The 24,023-nt window shown below is 39.1% G+C and overlaps 1 protein-coding gene across 3 annotated transcripts in view; it reads right to left on the bottom strand.

Moving 5' to 3' along the window:
- PAPSS1 (3'-phosphoadenosine 5'-phosphosulfate synthase 1) overlaps positions 5,488-24,023 on the bottom strand; it is a 117,251-nt gene continuing 98,715 nt past the window's right edge. For 2 of the 3 annotated variants that reach the window (XM_021101694.1, XM_021101695.1), the window contains 2 exons: positions 18,515-18,744; positions 5,491-6,212 (listed from right to left, as the gene is read on the bottom strand). In XM_021101694.1, the coding sequence (XP_020957353.1) occupies positions 6,074-6,212; positions 18,515-18,744 (369 nt within the window). In that variant the 3' untranslated portion in view covers positions 5,491-6,073. Of the gene's footprint in view, positions 6,213-18,514; positions 18,745-24,023 lie in introns of all 3 variants that reach the window. The other variant, XM_021101693.1, reaches the window with a different exon arrangement.

The raw sequence follows: 24,023 nt of genomic DNA, 5'->3' as shown, positions 1-24,023 counted from the left end.
GGGATCCAAACTGCATGGGTGATCTACACCACATCACGGCAATGCCAGATCCTTAACCCACTGAGCAAGGCCAGGGATCGAACCACATCCTCATGGATACTAGTCGGATTCATGTCCGCTGTGCCACAACGGGAATTTCTCTTCTCCTTTCTTAATATTTCTTACTATGTCAGTTACTGTCACAAGCATTAAACAAAATAATACATGTAAAGCACTTAGCACAGTGTGTGGCAAATAAAATGGTGTTTAGCAAATGTTAGCTATTATTAAGATTTCTATTCTATTTATTCAAGATAAATTTAAATTTTGTGCTAATCTTCACTCACTCATCATCCTACTTTTAGCGATGAGATCTTTTGCTTGTATAAACAGGAAAAAAAAGTCTGTGTGGAAAACTCTGTAGCAACAACAGCAACAACAACAACAACAGACAAAAAGACAAAAAAGACAAAAAAGAAAAGAAAACTCTGGGAAACAGTATACAATTTTGTATTTCATATTCCTAATATCTTTATTCCTGTTATATCCACATAAGATGCAAATAATTTGCTTGTGTATGAAGCACCACTTATAGTTCAATTCTAAAAGTTAAATATATTTACGATTTTATGCTTTGATCAGAAGTGACAATAGGCTAAACTTTTAAATGAAAATTTTAATACTTGTAAAATATAGCTTTAGTATAAGTAATGACCACATTAATTAAAGTGGAAGTTCCTTAGAGTTCCCACTGCACTCAGTGGATTGGGAATCCAGTGTTGTCTCTGTGGCAGCAAAGGTCGATCCCCAGCCAGCCCAGTGGGTTGGGGATCTGGTATTGCTGCAGCTGTGGTGTGGGCTGCAGCTGCAGCTGCAGCTCAGATTTGATCCCTGAACTGGGGAACTTTCATGGGTGCCGCCAAAAGAAAAAAAAGCAAGAGAAAACTTTCCTCATTAAGCTTAATTTTGAGAATTAACCTTTCTAATCTCGATCTTCTTCTTGATGATACTTTCCCAGAGTTCAATCATCTTTTCACAGGATTAGTCTGATTGCTTTAGGCATATGTGTGTATCTTCCTTTCTTCTTTCCTTCCTCTTTTTCTTTTCTTTCTTCTTCTTCCTTTTCTTTCTCTTTCTCCCTCTCTCTTTCTTTCTCTTCTTTTAAGTGGCTGCACAGCAGCATATGGAAGTTCCTGGGCCAGGGGTTGAATCCATCCTGCAGCTGTGACCTAACCCTCAGCTACCAGCAACACCAGATCCTTTAACCCACTGCACCAGGCCAGGGATTGAACCCAAGTTTCTACATTGACCCAAACCACTGCAGTCAGATTCTTAATCTGCTGCACCACAGAAGAAACTAAAAATGTACTTTTTTTTTTTAGGGGCCGGGTGAGGCATATGGAAGTTCCCAGGTTAGGGGTTAAATTGTAGCTACAGCTGCCAGCCTACACCACAGCTGCAGCAATGCCAGATCCCAGCCACACGCCTGCGATCTACTACACCACAGTTCACCTCAATGCCAAATCCTTAAGCCACTGAGCGAGGCCAGGGATCAATCATCATGGATACTAGTCAGGTTCATTTCTGCTGAGCCACAGGGGAACTCCCCAGACCTGTGTTCTTCATCTAGAAAACACAGGAAAAGTTAGACACAGGGAAAAAGTGAGGGGAAACTATGGCTGAACCAGGAATACTGTGTTTGGACTTCCTTTCGATTTGTACCTAACATTTCTCTGTATTTAGTTACTGCTCAGTGGGCTAGAGAATGGTATTTTGAAGCGAAGCGTAAAGATAAACTTTTCATCAATCATAAATATTGATATCACTGTGTTTCTTGGCCAAAAGACTACATCTTTAAGTAATAAAATAATAAAGCAGCAGTGCTTCTCAAGCACTACCTCATATCATTCCTGATTATAACCGTCAGTTCATAGATAAGAAAGTCAAGGCCTCATGAGGCTGAAGGTCACACAACCAACAAGGAATTGGTCGAGTTTGACTTCAGAGCCTGACAACCACAAAACTATACTCTCTTTGAAGCTTGTGCCTCTGCTTGAGGCAAAACATTTCCTAGAAAAAAAATCAACTTTTAGCTTATTTTTTATTTAAAATTCTCTAAAGGTTCAAAGTGAGTAGCCCACTGGAATTGCCCCCAAATATCAAAAGTTAAATTGCTGTAACTGCACCTATATGGAATATACATATGTCCCTCTAGATTCAGAATAGCACTAGCCACACACTGGAGCACAAAGTCGTTCAGGGTAGGCTCTGGGCAGGCAGGTGGTGAATCAGTCACTGGTCAGACCTAACTGTCTCTCCTTTGACTCGGTTGATTTTTCTTGGGGAACAGACTGTGCAGCAAGGTCCCAAAAGTTTGCTTTTAACAGATGCTTACTTTCTCTTGGGCAATAGAAGTGGTTTTGCTCTCAGAGAGAACAAACACTTCTCAAGCAGGACAAGACAGAGCTGTTGGAAGAAAAGAAAAGCAGAGGAGTCAGTGTTCTAATTCTTTTCAGTGGAGATGGTTTCCTTTGCTTTTCTTCTTTTTTTTTTAAATGAAGTATAGTTGATTTACAGTGTTTCATACGTGCAGCAAAGGGATTTAGCTTTATATATATACATACACACACATAATATATGTATACACACATATATTCCTTTTCAGATTCTTTTCTATTACAGGTTATTACAAAATATTGAATATATTCCCTGTGCTATAAAATAGGTCTTTGTTGTATATTTTACATACAATAATGTTAATCCCAGTTTCCAAATTTATACATGCCTCATCCCTTTTCTCTTAACAAAGGCAGATCATTATAGATGCTCAATGCTGGTGCAGGTCCAGGAGATACAGGTCCAAGATGAGATTTTCAATGTTTCTAACTTCTGTTCCTCAAATCTAGGCCCTAAACTCTCGTGCCATTTTCCTGAGAATCTGGTGAAACAGGAAGTTAGGAAGTAGAGGTTCCAATCTCAACATATTCCTGCTCAATCACAGCCTTCAAGTATTTATCTTTGGGGAGGCTGGCTTCTATCTCAGTCCAGAATAGAATGACTGGGAGTTAGGTGGGCAGAATGTGTTCCACACACCTTATACATAATTACATTCAGGACAAGACTGTGTGGAAGAGGAAAAAGAATCCGTGGAAATACAAAGAGGCTTATAGGCCCTCTAAGAAATATAGCCCACACATAAAAGAAGCCCAGTGGCAAATACTTCCTTATTTCATGAGCCAACTCACCCCTGGATACATATGTGCTAATAAAAATATACCACATGTGGGAAGCATGACTTCCGAATTTTTCCTGATAAAGTGTTTAAATGCCAACTTCCAAGAAATAGACATGATTGTTCCCCTTTTGGATGGAAATGAAACTGAAATATGTGGTCTTGATTATCAGAGTGGAATAGAGAATTGACAGATTTAAAACATTATATTTCTGCCAAGATGATTGCACTTTATTTTCCTCCTTCCTTTATAACAAATAATTATTTTTCCATTCACTTTTCCAGGTGATGGATAGATAAAAATGGCCTTGAGATTTCCAAGTCCACTTGGCAGGAGACGTTTGGTGTAAGGATTGAAGGTTTTAAAGATTGGTTTGGGCTCATTTTTATGAACTGGGAAGGAAAAATAAAAGTTCTGCATATATCATATTTGTAGATAAAAGACACACATACCAACCCATGAACTGGTAGAATCACTGGGTAGTTTTATTTTCTTCTCCATTTCTCTGGAACCCAGAAGTGGGTGGACAACCCCAAGAGCACAGGAGCCTAGATTCGTTTTCATCACGTCCCTCTCTTGTGGGCTAGAGGACAAGGGGCACAACAGGACTAACTCAGAAAGGACAATTTCATGATGGAAGACAAAACTACTTTTCTGACACCATTTCGCCCTGGTGCCATTAATCTTGATTACTGTTCTTCAGGTTCTCATCTTGATTTTACACTTTGGTAATTCTAAAAGGTGTTTTCTGAATGCTAAATGTTAAAAAAAAATTTACTTCGTATTTAACTTTTGAAAATCAACTTGAATTAAACAGTATCAAGATTTTCATGTGAAATACATATTTTTCTCACATGCCACCTATTGAGATCAAGGCTCTTGGCAAAAAAAAAAAAAAAAAAAAAAAAAAAAAAAAAAAAAAGGAGTTTTCTTGTGTCTCGGTGGGTTAAGGATCTGGCGTAGTCACTGCTGTGGCATGGGTTTGACATCTGGCCCAGAAGCTTCCGAATGCACTGGGAGTGGCCAATAAAAAAAAGAAAAAAGAAACTCCAGATAATTTAGGCAGCAAACAAGTATACAGCAAGGCTGTTGGGTACTTTACAGAACTGACGGAAAGTCAAGAGAATGAGGCTTGGAAAATGGTCAGGAATGAAGCGAGGTTAGTGGCAGAGGACTCAGCCAAGGTCATGCCACTGGAATATTTGATACGATACTACTTCTGCCACAGGAGACTCTATTAACATGGGTGTCACCTCCACAGGATACTCACTGTCCCCAGCACCTCAACTCATCACTGCTACCATGAAACCATCATTCATTCTGTCCCTACATCTCTGCATTGTTTCCACGTGTTCAACACTGGAGGTGGGAGTTTCTGAATTAGCTGAGCTGAGAGGCTCCGTATGTCATATCTTAGATGTTTGCAGTTGGAGAGGTTATCCCTCTGCAACACTTCAATCTTCATAGGTTTATATAAAGGAGTTCTCCCTAAAAAAGATTCAGATAATGCAGAGCCCAAAAAGTAGTACCAGCTGTCACCTCTAATATTTCCCATCCACATACACATCTATATGCTTTTCACATCACCCATTAATGAATATTTTCATTCAATATCCACTAGTGAAGAATTCTGTCTACTAGAAAACATCTAATCATTTGCTTTTTTCTGTTTATCAACATTTACTAATTGATTCCCTCAATTATCTGTTTTTTGTCTTGTACTTCATTTCCCTTTGGCCTTAATGACATAACAATATCTCCATGTATATAATCTGCCATCTCTTTATAATGCTGAATTATCAAGGCCAAATCATGCAAGAGTATTTCATCATAACAAGTTAAGACTGCATATCAAAAATGCTGGCCTCTGTACCAAAACTGTATACTCAGCTCCTAAATAGTCATCACCATTTGAATATTCTACTGGAGGACAGTCTACAGAAGCAAACTGGATACGCTGTCCCACGTGGTCTCCTCCAATGAACTAACTGGCATCCCCTACCTTCCTCTATCATGTCTCTATTACTAATACCACTATCTTAGGTATTTAAGAATATTAGAGAAATATTCTGGAAAACAGGTTGAGTTTTTAGATGGACCAAGAATGCATTATTATCTTCCTACTTAAAAATTCACTATGAAACAGTGCTTGGAACTAATTATTAGATTCCAGTAATGAAAGATGCCCGTATTTCCCCTTCTCCCTCAGAAACTTTTTCACAGGAAGGATCAAGTATGTGTAAAAAAAGCAGTATTTTTAAAAGAATCACGTAAATAAGAAGCCAAAGTTTACTTTTATTGAATAAAGAAAGTTCATTTAGGGCTTACACAGATATTAATATATTTTAGATTATAACAGCTGAGCGCTCAATAGCTGATTGGAAGAAAGCAATTTATATTTTCAATGGAGAGAAAAGAAAATCTAATTCCTACAGATGTCTTGTAAAATTCCCAAAACAAGGTCTAACCATGTTTATTGTTTAGGAGATTTTTTTTTTTTCTTTTCTTAAGAGATGAAAAGTAAGATGCCATATGAATACTATTGGTTATAACTAATATATATCAGCTTGAAAAAAAAATCATGAGACAGAAGCATAAATATAAAACAAAAAGACAAAGTTTTAAAACTGAATTGTAGGAATATTATAGTCAGTGGAAAAGATACGTTACAACCAGGAGTGTGTTACATTAGTTCAGAACAGAACTCATAAGGCCGACCAAAACTGATGCTAGTTATAGGAAAGGGTCTGCTTTTAGGAAGCACATCTGGACAGATACCACAAAGAAAAGCCAACAATAACTACGTGGTCCCCTCTTGTTACTCAGTGAGGTGTCAAAGGTGAGATGACTGGCTTCAGAGTTTAGGCCTTCTCCAAGGATTTGTAGTATTCCATCAGCACGGTCCACGCCTTGGGAGCCATGAAGCCTTCAGGAGGCTTCTGGCCTTCTCGGGCAAGTTTGCGCATTCGTGTTCCCGAAATAAATTCAAAGTCTTCATGGCTGAAAGGGAGGAAAAAAAAAGAAAATTAATTTCACATTTTTCAAAACCAATAGTGAATTTTTTTCTCCTTAAAAAAATTATTTTTTTTTACTTTTATTATTTATTTATTTACAAACCCTTGTGTCCAGAGGGGAGCGGCTCTGCTATGTATGAAACCCCAAGATAATGAAATTTTTAAAAACTTGAAGTTCCTGTCGTGGCTCAGGGGAAATGAATCCGACTAGGAATCTTGAGGTTGTGGGTTTGATCCCTGGCCTCGCTCAGTGGGTTGAGGATCCAGCGTTGCTGAGAGCTGTGGTGTAGGTCGAAGACGTGGCTTGGATCTGGCGTTGCTGCGGCTGTGGTTTAGGCTGGCAGCTACAGCTCCGATGAGACCCCTAGCCTGGGAACCTCCATATGCTGCAAGTGCAGCCCTAAAAAGCAAAAAAAACCAAAAAACAAACAAACAAAAAAAAAACCAAAAAAAAAAAACTTGTTCATTCTGTTCATGTGTAGACAAGTTTAATGAAAAAAAAATCTGGATGAAATGTAGTACTTATATCAACCTGATTTCAAGTTTGTCACTGAGCAAAAAAATCACACTATCCAATCACCCATTTTGAAAAGAAAAAATATACTTTAATGGAACTTGTTAGTGAGATCACTGTAGACTCAAATGCAATCATAAGAAATGACAGCAATATCCCATGTATCCTTTACTCAGTTTCCTCCAATGGTAACATTTGGCAGAACTGCAGCATAATATTACAAACGGGGTATCAGCCTTGAAACAATCCGCCAGTCTTATTCAGATTTTCCCAGTTTGACTCATACTCATTTCTCTGTGTTTCTTTAGTTCTGGACAATATCATCACATGTACAGGTTCACGTATCCACCATAGTCAAGAATCAGGACAGTTCCAAAACCATGACGATCCCTCAGGTTGCTCTTTTATAATCATACCCACTCCCTCCTCCCTCCAGCCCTGGTTTTCCCCAGCCCCTGCAACTAAAAATTTAGAAACGGGAAAAAAATTTAAAAAAAAATTTAGTTAGCACAGACTGAAAACTTTTTAGGAAATTTGAATCTGAAAGGCTAAATGCATTTTGGAACATTTAGAAAAAAACTGGAACCTAAAAAAACAATAGCAAGCAAGTAGCAATAAATATTACCCACTGATTAAAATACTGCACAAAGGTAGTGTTAGTTTTTTTCATCCTCATACCTACAAAGACACACAAAAGCTCTTAGACCACTAAACGCAAAGCACCTATAGCTAAGACACATATTGTCTACTGGTAATTTCAACCTCTTCCCTCAAACAAGGGAACCAGCTAGAGAGCAGACCAGGATGGAGCGAGAATCCTAGGTCATGCAAGTCACTAGATCACAAGCTCTGTTTACTCCTCATCAGCGGCTCAATGCTCTCTCCCCACTTAACTATTTGTGGAGGTAACCTGGGAATCAAAGTGAAATCATAACTTGCCAAATGGCTCTTGCTTCTAGAGGTATGCCGGGTATGTTTAATAATCACACTTCTAGCCATCTACATAAAGGAAATAATCAGAAACAAAGTTTTATTCTAGAATGCTATATATACAGGATATGAATATAAAATAGTGTTAACTCTTTTAATCAGCCACAGGAAAACCAATCTGATGCTTTATAATTCCATCTCTTACTAGTAAGCAGATGGCACTTCTTAACTCAGGCATGTGACATTTTCTGCGTTTCTATTCCCTGCACCGCAAGAACGACAGTAAGATATACATTCCACTCAGTATTTCAGCAGCTCTCATCTTCTTAGGTTAAACATCTTTTAAATGTCTGCACACATTTTCAAAGATGATCGATGAAAATGAAAGGTTAACAGATATTGCTTCCAAGCAAGATGGATTCAGGAAGTTTAAACCTAGGGAGTATCTCGCACTTCTGTCATGCATTCAATGTGCAGGAGAAGTCAGATCTACTAATAAAACGGCCCATGCAGGTGAGCTGGTTACCATAGCTGATATATGAAGTAAGCTATCTTCTTTCCCTTACCTAAATGACTACAACTTCAAGGGAGAAGAAGAAATTCACTGCATGTGAGATGGGCCTAGGAGAAAAGTGAGGCTGGAGTTCCTGGTGTGGTACAGTGCGTTACGGATCTCAGCACTGTCTCTGTGGTGGCTGGGGTTCAATCCCCAGCCCAACGCAGCGGGTTAAGGATCCGGTATTGCCACAGCTATGGCGTAAGGCACAGCTGAGGCTCCGCTTGGATCCCTGGTCCAGGAATTTCTACTGACTGTGGGTGTGGCCAAAAAAGAGAAAAAAAAAAAAAAGCAAGTCTATGACAGGAGATTTTCAAACAATTCAGGAAAGGTTGGAGTTCCAAATAGAATTTTTAAATTTATCAACACTAAAATGAAAACTGAGTTTGAGAAAATAGATAAGCTCTCCAAAGAAAGAAGACTCACCCAAAGAGAAAGCATTTGTCAAAGGAGTAGGAAGAAAACCATGATGATGGAAAAAGAAAAATTTTGAGGTTAAGGTCACAGAGGAGTTAAGGAAGATGATCATGGCGGGGGGGGGGGGGAGTAATCCACTGGATATATGAATCAGCATTCAAATTTTCTTTAATCAAGGAGTTTGACCAGATAACAAAGGGAAGAGACAAAGTGGTAAAGTGGCAGAGATACAGATAGGAGAAAAGATTTTTTTTTTAAAAGGAAAACAGAGTTCTTAGCAAGCGTACAGGCAAAAGAAAATAAGTGTCAAGAGGGAGAAAGGGGAGGAGGATGAAATCCAAGAGAGGGAAATAGGAGAGAGATGAAAGATGGAGAAGAAAGTCTGGGATGAAGAACAGAGAGAAAGAAGTTCTGACCAAGAGGGTGAAGAATGAAGAAGAAATAGTGATGATTTAGAGTCAGAAAAAGATAAGGTGGTTAAGGCAACAGAGTCTCAGCCTTCTCAATAGAGATGTAAGGTTTTCTCCAGAGGGTAGCCAGACTGGGCATGGGCATGAACTGGTAATAAGATCCACCAACATAGTTAGGGGACCATATATCTCCAGGCCAAAGAGGTTACCCCCAGTGCAGAGTTTAGCAGGAGAAGAAGTCAACAGCTGGAGGGGTCCAGATTTCTCAGATGGTATCTAAAAAACCCTCACTCCAACCTGATGGAAAACTGGTTAGTTCAGCTGAGAATCATTTGACAAAACCCTAAATGTTTCAGGTCTTAGGAGGCTCACTTATCCATTCCCTAAATATGCCTCACTGAGGAAAAATATGACCCTAGATCTGGCCAGGTTAATTTAAAATTCTGATTTCAAAAAAAGGAAACCCTGTGTCACATGCATAAAGTGCCTGTTCCTGATGGGCAAGGAGAAGGAAGCGAGGGAGCAGCTTGCTGGATGACTCCGTCTCGACTTTTCGATTAAAGGAAAAAAAGCCAGACCAATTAAAAGTCCTTTCTTTTCCCTGAATGCCAAAGAGTCTGAAATCCAGAAGTCTGCTTGCATTCCTTCCGAAATTGCATTTTAAACCCAAGGTCCCTGGGTACCTCTTTTCCTGAGGCTATTTCACACCCCATCTGCCCCGCATGCCACAGGCATTTCTTCATCACATGAAATGGGAGTTTCTGCTTCCACATGGTGGTGGTTCCACTCCACCCTGGCTACGGAAGACACATTTATTTCCCTCTGCCTCCTCTTTGTACTTCTATCCATCACGTCAGGAATTTTACTTTTCATCAGGAGTCAGGTGCAAGGACTTGACACGAGAGTCATTATCTGTAACCTAATCTCGGTTTTCACAATTAGACCTTTAGATGGACAGCATTTTACAGAAAAAACAAACACGAAATTAAGTGAAAACTGAGGCATTCCGGGAAAGATCTAAAACTAGCCCTGAACTTTACCTGTGAATAATCAGGAATCTGTCAGAAGAAGGAAAGGCTACTACTACATAAAATGCTTTAGGCTCTCACTACAAAGCAATTCTAGTTAGGCCACCTAATCATACTTGTTAAGCAATCTCCATGGCACCTGAAAAAAGAAACACAAGTCTGTTTTTTTGTTTTTTTTTTTCCTTTTGAAAACTACTTGGTCACAGATTCTTTTAAGCCACAGTTGACAGAACGCCTCCTCTTAAAAAAAAAAAAAATGAACAAAAACAAAAACCAAAAAAAAGCCAAAACCAAACAAGCAAATCAAATCCCCAAAACAAAGGGGAAGGGGTTAGAACACAGGGACAGAGAAAGCACCCCATCCAGCAGACTGTGTGGGACCATGTGGGACCAGCACCCTGTCTCATGTGGGACACACTCACTACATTTGGCTGGCATCTTGACTACAAAGTACAAGGACTCTTGGCCACTTGTTGAAGATTTTAAATCTTTACAACCATCTGCCATCTCTCAGTCCACATATGTGGCTGTTAGAGCCACCAGCACAAGCTATTCAAACAGACAAGAAGCTGGGGTCAGCTGACAGGACTTCCAGTGTCTCTTTTGAAAGTTCATATTCAATTTGACCAGCTTTTTAAAAACTGCTAACTAGGAGTTCTTGCTGCAGTGCCACGAGATCAGCGGGGTCTTGGGAGCACTGGGACTCAGGTTCGATCTCCGGCCTGGCAGAGTGGTTAAGGCTTAGGTCACAACTGTGACTGGGATCTGATCCCTGGCCCAGGAACTCCATATATGCCACAAGGTAGCCAAAAAAGAGAAAAAAAAAAAAAAAAAAAAAAAAAAGCTAAGCAGATGATAATGGATCAGAGAAGCAAAGAGAAACTTCTCTGACAGAACTAAAAATAATGATTAACATATAAGTGAAGCTAGTTAATTATTTGGCAGCTAATTAACTTTCATGGCACTTGAAAGAAACTCATATATAATACAGTATACACCAATACACTAAGAATTCTTTTCAAATACAGATCATCTCTTCAAAACCAGATCAACAGTTATTTATAGCTTACTTTTCAGGAGCCAAGCAGCAGCGACTGGCATCACACATGACACATTTGACAATTTTTATTTCCAAAGCAAAGACCAATTGAAATCCATGAACAATGTAATTATCTCAAACTAATTATCTCAAACTAATTTACCAAAATCATCACGTTTTTCTCCCTTATAAACAAAAGCTAGAGAACAGCTCCTGTCAGACACTCCGTCAAACAACAAGTTTCCAGGGACCACCTAATCACCTTGTTTCCGATCCCCTGTGGCAACCTCCTTAAACCTAAACCATCATTTCATTCACTCTCGCCTGCACTAATGCACACCGTCACAAGGACCTCCCTCCCATCTTCCTCTTGTCTATACTGCTAGGTCCTGTCTATACTTTTATGTGCCATTCAGTTTCAAATTTGTCTTTGTTTTAATAAACACTGCAAGTACAGTTACTTTGTAAGCCATGTCTGGTAATTCTAGCATATAAAGTCTCTGCAGGTCTGGTTGTGCTGACTGTAATTTTTTTTTTTTTTTTTGCTTTTTTTCTTGCTTTGGTACTTTGTTTCCTTGTACATGTTATCATTTTTTACTTAACCTGTTCATTAAGCTCGTATAACTATTTGTGGGAATAAGGTGAGGCCTAGAACAAAGGAGTAATGCGCCAGGGAGAATCTATGCGTGCTTCTGCTGAATACTTAGAGGCATGCCCAGTTAAGAACCACTCAAAACTAATTTCATGGTTTGAAGGCTTTTTGGTTGTTTATCTGTTTTGTTTTGATACAACCCAGGATATATGTGTTTGGCCCACTGGAGCAGGTCTGAGCTTTTGAGCCTAAAAGCAGTGCTCTGCTTTGGTTCTTGGGGGAGAAGAATGGACAGGGTTCATTTCAGGTTCTGCCTTAGTACCCAAGGTGGAAGGAGTATCAGCTGAATGGGAGTGTCTCCTGGTGGACTCCCCACCCAGGTCAGGACCATGGAAATCAGTACCCAAGTTTGCTAGGTCCACCAGGACAAAAGCAACTTCACTGCCCTGCGTACTGAAGCTCTAACCTTCACTTATTACTTTGGCCTTACAGTTCTTAACATCTTTTGAGTGCCACAATGCTTTTACGAAAACTTTCATTTTTAAATCCAGAATTTTTAATTTCTCAGGAGAATCAATCTGCATAATCCAACTTACCTAATTTACCCAAAGCCTGAACTTCCTAATATTTAATGTACACTGGAGCACTACTATCTCTGACAATTGATCCCAGTTTGGACCTTTCAAAGAATTGCCTTATCTGGTCCTTATCCCATCACCCTTCTTCCTCTCTTTTTTCCAGCCTACCCTTCCCAAACCCTCTGGGTTTTCTCACCCTGGCACCTCTGCACATGCTTATTGCTTTGTCCATAACGCTATTACCTCCTTCTTTACCAGGGGAAAGCCCACTTATCTTCTGGAGCTCTGCCCAAATGTCACTTGCTCCAGGAACCCACTCCTGACAATCTAGACTTCATCAGACAAGTGTTAGCAGAGCTTCCCACAAGTCTTTTGCAAAAGCACATGCCACCCTTAAGTAACAGTATTTTTAGTGGTTCATTGTCTGCCTACTCCAGAACCTAAGTCCTATGAGGACAACAACAATCCCTGCTCGTTCCCAACTACAGGGCCCACAGCTAGCAATGACATGTACACAGTAAAAACTCAATAAATGGGAGTTCCCATCGTGGCGGCAGTGGTTAACGAATCCGACTAGGAACCATGAGGTTGCGGGTTCGGTCCCTGCCCTTGCTCAGTGGGTTAATGATCCGGCATTGCCGTGAGCTGTGGTGTAGGTTGCAGACGCGGCTCGGATCCTGCATTACTGTGGCTCTGGCATAGGCCGGTGGCTACAGCTCCGATTCAACCCCTAGCCTGGGAACCTCCATATGCCTCGGGAGCGGCCCAAGAAATAGCAAAAAGACAAAAAAAAAAAAAAAAAAAAAAAAAAAAACTCAATAAATGGTTAATGAATAAAGCATAACACAATCAAAAATTATTATACTAATTTCAATGTAATATGACTTTAAAATAAGATACAGCATATATAACATATATAATTTGACTTTCAAAAATATAAATACTAGTAGGTCCCTAATTATGATTCAAATTATAGTAAAAAGACAGTGCAATCGATTTTTAAATTAGACCTTATCTATTGCCATAACTCCCTGCAATAAAATACGTGCAAAATCTACACAGGGAGTTCCCAGTCCTGGAGCAGCAGTAACGAATCTGACTAGGAACCATGAGATTGTGGGTTCGATCCCTGGCCTTGCTCAGTGGGTTGGGGATCCGGTGTTGCCGTGCACTGTGGTGTAGGTCGCAGACTCGGCTTGGATCCCGTGTTGCTGTGGCTGTGGCCGGCAGCTACAGCTCTGACTGGACCCCTAGCCTGGGAACTTCCATATGCCACAGGTGCAGCCCTATAAAAAAAGACCAAAAAAAAAAAAAAAAATCTACACAGGACAAACTCACTGGTAAATGCATGCAATTAGAGTCTACCAGCTTTCAGAAGAAACACAAAAATTAATAAAAACAAACATCTTATGAATTAATGGAAAAGACAGTTCCTCAGTAGTCTAATAGAAATATTTACATATGATAAAGAGTACACAGCAAGAAAGAGAAAGAACAAAAGTCACACAATGGATGTGAAAAGTGAGGTGAAAGAATAAAAGACTTCAAGATTCCACATAGTGGGAAGAACAAGTAACTAGGGAATCTCAGGATCTGGAGATATATGAAGGGAAAAGTAAAGCTGTTTCTGGGAATTTTAAATAATATCAAGAAATCTAAGCGGAAACACCCATTAGTGTGGTAGTCTTCACGACCTTCACCCCACGGTGTTACTACCATGATAGGTCCTTATACTGCAAAAAGAATTTCGCAGATGCAATTAAAGTTACTAATCAACTGACCTAAAATAGTGAAATTACGTGAGCGGGCCTAAACTAATCACTCGAGCCTTCTAAAAGCAAATAATGTCCTCAGATGACCACAGAAGTCAGATTTGAAGCAATCCCCACCAACAGAGAGAGATCTGATATGAGGGAGATTCTACCACTGAACTGAAGGGCCCACAAGAACCTAAGTGGCTGCCGACTGCAGAGAGCAATAACCAGTAAGAGGATGGGGACCTCAGTCCTACAACTCTAAGGAACTGAATGCTGCCAGCAAGTCTCATCTTGGAAATTGATTCTTTCCAGAGCCTTCAGATAAGAGCCCAGCCCCGCCAGAGAGTCCAGTTTAACCCTCCCAGACATCTGACCTAAGCAACTACAAGATAATAAACGGGAAATGTTTTAAGACACTAAATGTGTTAATGTGTTACTCAGCAATAGGAAACTAACATAATTAGCAATTTGGAAACACCAGGTATAGCTTTAAGAGCCAACCAATAGAAAACACAAGAACAGATGAGCTTTCCTGTGGAAAGTATATAAAAGAAATGAAGAATATATGAGAAAATACTTGAAGGATGCCTTTAATTAGAGTGCTTTAAAAGAAAAAAAAGACACTAATATTACATGATTTTAATACTTCAGCATTAAAAATATGAAATACTCCATGATAACCTGGAAATAACCAGATGGCAAACGTTTATGTCCACCTGTTCCTTCACTTACCTATTGCCACAAGACACTCTCACTCATGTGCACTCTCTTTTTTGAGTTGCTATATAAATAATCTGAACCAAAATTCTGCATTTACCTATTCAAATAGAAATAGGATTTACTATGTAAAGGAAAAAATTATAAATAGCTGAATTATCTTTATAAGTTTGTAAAATCCGAAAGAAGGGGCTTTAATCTTGTAGTCTTAAAACTAAATTTCCTTGAGTCATTATTATAGCTAACATTCACTGACTTAACTTCCTAAGTAAAAACAGATGATTTTTATCATAATTCTTATCAATAATGCCTGTAAAAAGTTTTTTTCTCTTTAAGCCTTGTCTTACACTGGTATTTAATCAAATCAAAAGCTACAAAATCATTAATTACATAAAAGCTGGCATTGAATAACATCCATTAATCAAATATAGGACAACCTCATATGTGCATAATTAATAACTGTGTTTTCTCACTACATCAAAGACGATCGCCTTTTCGCAAAATTTTAATCACTTTCCAACATATTCCCGCCAACTTAATTATATTTGAACAGAAATATACAAAAATTAGAAAACTAAGGCAGTTTTAAAGCTTCCCAAGTTACCATTCATTAAGATTTGGTAACACAAAAAAAATTCCAAGAAAACGAGCCAGTCATGCAACTAATATAGAATTCATCACTGGAAAATCTTATGAGAACTGATGTAATTATTTAGCTTTTGAATGATTAAAAGAGAGACTTAAAGCATTATTACACAGATTTAACAAAACATGAAAGTTATCAAGGGCTTCCCAGCACATTACTCAACTACATACAGATGGGCTTTAGGGTCTTGTATATGATTAAATCAGCTGATCATGCAAAGAAACCACAGTCATGAAACATAGCAGCCCAAGAAGTATAAAAGAAAAGCTCGACTCTATTTAATTTTGTTTCCTTAACTCATTGAAATGGAAACTCACCTAAGTTTTAAGTATTTGACCACTAGCAGAATGATTCTATTTCTCGCATCTCTCTATAAGTTACTGTTATTTCCAGAACAAGGCTATGTTCATAAAATCCTACACACAACTAAACAAACTGTATGCTGGGTGAGAAGTAAAGCGTTGCCCTCCCCAGAAGTCCATCTCTGACACTATATATTTTATAGATTGTAGGAAGGCAAGCCTATCTTCCTTGCGGGTTCTCAGTGGGGGAGTTTTCATGGATACTTATTTATTTATTCATACTTTTTTTTTTTTTTTTTTTTGGCTTTGGCTTTTTAGGGCCACATCCACAGCACATGGAAGTTCCCAAGCTACGGGTCAAATCAGAGCCATAGCTACCGGCCTACACCACAGTCACAGCAACAGCAGGACAGATGATCAAAACAGCTGCAAAATTCCTTTAAGCCAAAGTCTAATCCAGAGCAAGATTAATTCTGTTCTACAAAGACTGACAAAGGTGAGGAAACTGCAGAAGAAAAGTCTGAAGCTGGCAGAGGTCGGTTTATGAGATTTAAGGAAAGAAGCTATCTCCATAACATACAAGTACGATGCGAAGCAGCAAGTGCTGATGTAGAAATTGCAGCAAGTTATCCAGAAGATCTAGCTAAGATAATTAATGAAGGAGGCAACACTAAACAACAGATTTTCCCTTTAGACGAAATAGCCTTTTACTGGAAGAAGACACCATTTAGGATTTTCATAGTGAGAGAGGAAAAGTCAATGCCTGGCTTCAAAGCTTGCAAGGACAGGCTGACTCTCTTGTTAGAAGCTAATGCAACTGGTGACTTTAAGTTGAAGCCAGTGCTCATTTCCATTCTGAAAATCCAAAGGCCCTTGTGAATTATGCTAAATCTACTCTGCCTGTGCTCTATAAATGGAACAACAAAGCCTGAATGATGCACATCTGTTTACAACATGGTTTGCTGAATATTTTAAGCCCACTGTTGAGAGTTTCTCCTCAGAAAGAAAGATTCCTTTCAAAATATGACTGCTCAATGACAATGCACCCACCTGGTCACCCAAGAGCTCTGATGGAGATGTGCAATTAGGTTCCTGTTAGTTTCATGCCTGCTAATACAACATCCATCCTGCAGCCTGTGGATCAAGTAATTTCAACTTCCAAGTCGTCTTATTTAAGAAATGCATTTCATAAGGCTATAGCCTAGCTGCCCTAGAGAGTGATTCCTCTAATATATTTGGAAAAGTCCATTGAAAACCTTCCATAAAGGATTCACCATTCTAGATGCCATTAGGAACATCCATGATTTCTGGGAAGAGGTCAAAATACCAACAATCACAAGAATTTAGAAGTTGATTCCAACCCATATGGATAACTTGAGGGGTTCAAGGCTTCAGCAGAGGAAGTAACTGCAGATTGATGGAAATAGCTAGAGAACTTCAAGTGGAGCCTGAATATGTGACTGAATTTCTATAATCTCATTATTGAATGGATGCAGAGCTGCTTCTAATGAATGAGCAAGGAAAGTGGTTTCTTGAGATAGAATCTACTCCTGGTGAAGACACTGTGAAGACTGTTGAAATCACAACAAAGAATTTGGAATATTACATAAACTTTAGTTGATAAAGCAGTGGCAGAGCTTGAGAGGACTGACTCCAGTTTTGAAAGAAGCTGTATCGTGGGTAAAATGCTAATAAACAGCACTGCATGCTTCAGAGGAACCATTCCTGAAAGGAAGAGTCAATCGACATGGTAAACGTCATTGTCTTAATGTAAGAAATTGCCACAGCCCAACCTTCAGCAACCTGATCAGTCAGCAGCCATTAACGTCTAAGACTCTCCACCAGCAAAAACATCACGGCTCACTGAAGACTCAGACAATGGTTAGTCCTTTTTAGCAACAGAGTATTTTTAACTAAGATATGTAAATTGCTTTTTCTAGAAATATTGCAATTGCACACTTAATATACTACAGTATAATGTAAACATAACTTTTACATGTATTAGGAAACCAAAAAATTTATATGATTTGCTTTATTGTGATACTTGCTTTAATTACAAAGCCACACTATCTCTGAGGTATGTCTGTATTGATATTATCTATAGATAACAATTAATATAATTTTGTCAAAGGAAGATAAATACACGCTCAATACTACCAATAACTTGCACTAAAAGGCTGTTCATTTTTTGCTCCTTCTAAGATCTCTGAAGAAAGAAGTTGCACTCTTAGTGGTCAAAAGCCTAGGCTATGGAGCCATACTGCTAGAGTTCAGCTGCTGAGCTGCCATTCCCTGGCTCTGTGTCTTTACACAAGTTATTTGAACTTGGTATGCTCAGTTTGCTACTAATCTAAAAAAATGAGGATAATAATACCACCTACTTCACAGGATTATTGTGGGGAATAATTAATTTAATACCTGTAAAGCAATTAGGACAGTGCCTATTACACGATGACTACACAAATATTAAACTCTCTCTCATTATGTAGCTCTCCTGGACTCACCAGCATAATCATCAGTAAGTCCCTGGATGCTTCTATATGCTCAGCACCAGCAGAAATGTCATTACTGCCCTTCACAACAAAATTCCTGAGATCATGAACCATGAAACCAGATGCAACTTTTATTTCTATTTCTAACTTCTAAAATATTGAGAAATTCATTTCCTTGGTTTGCCTTTCTCTGAAATGGGTACGATGAAGCTTGTAAAGTGTTATAAAGATGAGACAATATACTAAAGTCCCAGGAGGAGCTTAGAGCACAAGGTGTTTCATAGATCTATGCAGAGAATGTAAAGCTTACTGCTCAGAGTCATAGTAGTCCATCCGCTTCTTTTTCTTGTTATAAGCTGCCACTCGAAAGGGAACTATTTCCAAGGTGATTAGGCCGGGGGCCATGGTCAGCACTTTGGCGCCATGAGTTGGCTCATAAAGATCCTTCCCTGTTTCTGGATGAGGCATGCCAGCCGGGTCTCGCCCAACAATATAAAAATTGGCTCCTGCAACCATCCGTGCTCTGCAATGCCACTGGACCTAGAATAAAAAATTTCATATAAGATAATCATGATTTTATGACCAGCACTTAGAAATAATAAGTGGATAATAAATGCATATACTTGTTATACAATCAATATCTACCCAAAGGAAGTCTCATCTCGGGAAGCCAGAAGCAAAACTGGCAACCTCTTCCATTCCAAAAAAATCTAAACATATATATGTATATGGATGTCTATGTATATATATTTAGGTATTTACCTCTAAGAGATAATGTGAATGTACAACTGTGTCTGTACAATTTCACGCAACTTACATAGTTCAAAATCTCATCTATTGGGTAGAAATCAGGCTAGTGGTTGATTCTTTGAGAGAGGCAACTGAAAGGGCTTTCTAGGGCAATGATAATGTTCTGGGTTTTTTTCCTCAGCTTTATTGAGTATAACTGACAAAACTGTTTTTGTTTAAAGCCTATCTAGATCTGATACACAAATACACTGTAAAATATTTCCCACAATCAAGTTAATGAACACATCCATTAAGACACAGTTACCTCTCTATGCCAACAGTGAAAATACTTAAGATCTACTCTGAACAAATCCCAAGTATACAAGGCAATACTATTTGTCGCGAGACATGTTTCTACAATATTTTCTTAGCCTCTTTGCTGAAAACTCCATCTTGTCCTGCTTCACTTTACCCCATCTTCCTGCTTGAAAAACAGTCACAGTGCTGGTAAATGACTTAAGCTTAAGAACAAAGACCTAAAGGCATAAATTATTCAAGTGGTCAGCTGAATGAGGACATAATGCACTGGTCTAGGCACGCCAGACCTGTGCAGAATGGCACACCATTTGCCTAACAGATCCTCTTAAGAATAAGAGAAAGAATAAAAGAGGAACCTCATGGCCCCAAGTGGTTTATGAGCAGTTGTTAGCAGAATATGCATTAGCAAAGAAAACCAAGGTGTAAACCTAGGCACACAGGGTTGCAGAAGATAGGCATGCAGTCTGCAGAAGCACAGAGATGATTCTCTGGAATGCTATGCATAGATAGCTAAAAGCAAGCTTCCTCAAATGCTAATTATTGTTAAATGCCTCAAGGTCAGAGTAAAAGATTAACCATCTACCACCTATGTGACTGTTAAAATAATAGAAGAACTTATAAAATAATAAAAAAAATTATATCCTGTACCTATAGCCCCCTCGTCACTTGACATAATCCCAAAGAGCACAATAAAAGCAGTGTGGTCTCTTGAGGCAGCGCTCTTGGTCCCTGAGACCTTGAGTCCCCCGGTTCCCACCTTAAGATAAATGTCTCTGGGAGTTCCCGTTGTGGTGCAGTGGTTAACGAATCCGACTAGGAACCATGAGGTTGCGGGTTCGGTCCCTGCCCCTGCTCAGTGGGTTAACGATCCGGCGTTGCCATGAGCTATGGTGTAGGTTGCAGACGCGGCTCGGATCCCGCGTTGCTGTGGCTCTGGTGTAGGCCAGTGGCTACAGCTCCGATTTGACCCCTAGCCTGGGAACCTCCATATGCCGCAGGAGCGGCCCAAAGAAATAGCAAAAAGACAAAAAAAAAAAAAAAAGATAAATGTCTCTGTGTCTTGTTTTATGTTAACTTTTTTCCTACAGTGTACTTGAAAAGTTATAATGTGCATCTGATTTTTATCCAATATATGCATATAAACTTTAAATATTCAACCAGTAGAGCTCCTCTGTGGCTCAATGAGTTAAGGATCCAATGTTGTCACTGCAGTGGCTTGGCTTGCTGCTGTAGCACGTGTTCAATCCCCAGCCCAGAAATTTCCACATACCATAGGGCATGGCAAAAAAATTAAAACTAAAAAAAAAAAAAATTATAAATTATAAATATTCAAGATACTAAAAGGCTTTAGTGAAAAGTAATGCTCCTTTACCATCGTATCCAAAAGAATAAAATACCTAGGAGTAAACCTACCTAAAGAGACAAAAGACCTGTACTCTGAAAACTATAAGACACTGATGAAAGAAATCAAAGATAACACAAATAGATGGAAAGACATACCATACTCGTGGATTGGAAGAGTTAACCTTATCAAAATGACTATACTACCTAAGGCAATCTACAGATTCAATGCAATCCCTATTAAATTACCAAGGACATTTTTCACAGAACTTGAACAAAATATTTTAAAGTTTGTTTGGAAGCACAAAAGACCCAGAATATCCAAAGACATCCTGAAAAAGAAAAACGGAGCTGGAGGACTCAGGCTCCTGGACTTCAGACTCTATTACAGTTTTGATGACTCTATTACAACAGTCATCAAAACTGTATGGTACTGGCACAAAGACAGAAATAGAGATCAGTGGAACAGGAAAGAAAGTCCAGAATTAAACCCATCCACCTACAGTCAACTAATCTATGAGAAAGGAGGCAAGAAAATACAATAGAGAAAAAAACAGCCCCTTCAATAAGTGGTGGTGGGTAAACTGGACAGCCACGTGGAAAAGAATGAAATTAGAACACTCCCTAACACCATACACAAAAATAAACTCAAAATGGATTAAAGACCTAGATATAAGATCAGATACTATAGTAAAACTCTTAGAGGAAAACATAGGCCAAACACTCTCCGACATAAATGACAGCAACATCTTCTCAGATCCACCTCTTAATGACAGTAAAAACAAAAATAAACAAATGGGACTTAATTAAACTTAAAAGTTTCTGCACAGCAAAGGAAACCTTAAACAAAACGAAAAGACAACCCACAGAATGGGAGAAAATATCTGCAAATGAATTGACTGACAAGGGATTAATCTCCAAAATTTATAAACACCTCCTACCACTCAATACCAAAACAACAAACAACCCCATTAAAAAATGGGCAGAAGATCTAAACAGACAATTCTCCAAAGAAGGCATGCAGATGGCCAAAAAAACATGAAAAGGTGTTCAACATCTCTCATCATTAGAGAAATGCAAATCAAAACCACTACAAGGTACCACCTTACACCATCCAGAATGGCCATCATCCAAAAGTCTACAAACAATAAATGCTGGAGAGGGTATGGAGAAAAAGGAACCCTATTACACTGTTGGTGGGATAATAAACTGGTGGAACCACTGTGGAAAACAGTATGGAGATACCTTAGAAAACTAAAAATAGAACTACCATTTGATCGAGCAGTCACACTTCTGGGCATCTATCCAGAGAAAACCACGACTCGCAGAGACACATGTACTCCAATGTTCATTGCAGCACTATTTGCAATAGCCAAGACATGGAAACAACCTAAATATCCATTGACAGAGGAGTGGATAAAGAAGATGTGGTACAAATACACAATGGAATGTTATTCAAACATTAAGAGGAATGAAATAATGGCATTTTTAGCAACATGGATGGACCTAGAAATTACCATACTAAGTGAAGTCAGTCAGAGAATGAAACACCAACATCAAATGCTATCACTTATATATGGAATCTGAAAAGAGGACAGCGAACTTCTTTGCAGAACAGATACTGACTACAGACTTTGAAAAACTCATGGTTTACAAAGGAGACAGGTTGAGGAGGTGGGAGGATGTGCTGGGGGTTTGGAATGGAAATGCTATAAAATGGGTTGTGATGATCACTGGACAACTATGAATGTAATAAATTCATTGAGTAATATAAAACAATAATAACAAAATTGTCATCAAAGAGATGCTAGAGACCCCATGCTGACATCTTCAACTCTGCAAATATGGCGCCCCATGTCAGCATGAAGAAGTTACAGAAGATAGACCTTCGCCCCCAATCCCATGGAAATGGAATTGTGTTAGACAGTGGGGTATTGTGGCAGCTCTTTTGCCCCTTTCCTGTTTTCTCATTTCTGTTCCTCTCTAACCTTAAAAGAACCTAATTATAGGAATGAGATCACTAGGCAACTTAACCTGACACCTGACTGAGGCTCTGCTGAATGCACACCATGCCTTGCTTCACTTGTTGACTCTCTCCCTCAATAATAAGAACAAAGAATTAAGCAGTTAAAAAATGACTAACTCTCTATTCCTAATAGTCCCCTTAGCAATACTGCAGGCAAGATAACATTTGAAGAGAAAGTCAATCAGTCTGCATGCACTGGAGAAGGATGCAGAATCCAGCCTCCTGCCTCAACGATTCACTGAGTTTCTTCCCTTTTCCCCTTTAAAAAGTGGCCATGCTCCCTCCCCCTCAGGAAAATAAATAAATAAATAAATTTTAAAAAGTGGCCATGGCCGAACAGAGTCTTCAGAGTTGGTCTGGGGACATGAGCCCACCTTCTCCCCCAGATTGCTGGCTTTTCTGATTAAAACACCTTTCGTTCCTATTGACACAAGTCTCTCGAATTACTGGCTTTTGAGTGGCAAGCACCCAAGCCTGCGTTCAGTTAACTTAACATGCGAGACTGGGACATTTGAAAGTACTCAAGACTGCACCTGACCCTCAGTACAGGACAGTCACAAACACGGCTGCTGTTATTCTGTGAAGTGTTTCTTGACAATTGAATTAATTGCTACCTAACCAGTTTTGTGTGTGTGTGTGTGTGTGTGCGCACACGCGCGTGCATGCGAGCTTTTTAAAGAAAACCCATTCACTCTCTGAAAAAGATGACATGCTGCCAAAAAGATGGCTGAAAAAAAAACAGAAAGAACTGTCTATCCAGCAGTCTGGGATCAAGATGTATATTTTACCTTTCTATGCCCAGTGCCTAGCCTGGTATCAGGAAATTGAAGGCATACTGAAGAAACCATACAAGATGATGCCAAAAGGGGTTTTTATAAACCCTTCTAAGAATGGCCAACCTAACAACAAATGACTTTTCAGCTTTCCTTGCATCTATGTAGCAACTAATGAATAGCTTTGTCATTTTTTTCTGACTATAAAAGTAATTTAATTCACAAGTGTCAAACAGTGCTAGCAGCCTCCACAACAACCAGTTTCTCTTTGCCCCGATCTCCCTACTCCTTAATGTCAGAAACCTCACTCTAAAGGATGAAAATGCCAGGTCCTTGTTTTCTCAGTCTTCATTGATGCACACCCATAAAGTGTGGGCATCGGAACAAATAATAGGACCTCCTGGTAAGTCTGCTGGAGAGTTTCTGAAAAACTTTCCTTCCCTAATAAAATTCTCAACTTTCACTTATCTGAAAATGTCTCTACTTCACTTTATTCTTACTTGAATATAGAATTCTAAAATAGCAGACTTGCTTTTACTTTTTTCTCTCTTAAAAAAAAGGAGTGCCCATTGTGGCTCAGCGGGTTAAGGGCCCTAAATAGTCTCTGTGAGAACGCAGGTTTAATCCTTGGC

Source organism: Sus scrofa, chromosome 8 (assembly GCF_000003025.6).
Source record: "Sus scrofa isolate TJ Tabasco breed Duroc chromosome 8, Sscrofa11.1, whole genome shotgun sequence".
In the NCBI taxonomy this organism is placed as follows: domain Eukaryota; kingdom Metazoa; phylum Chordata; class Mammalia; order Artiodactyla; family Suidae; genus Sus; species Sus scrofa.
This window is presented reverse-complemented; position numbering and strand designations above follow the sequence as displayed.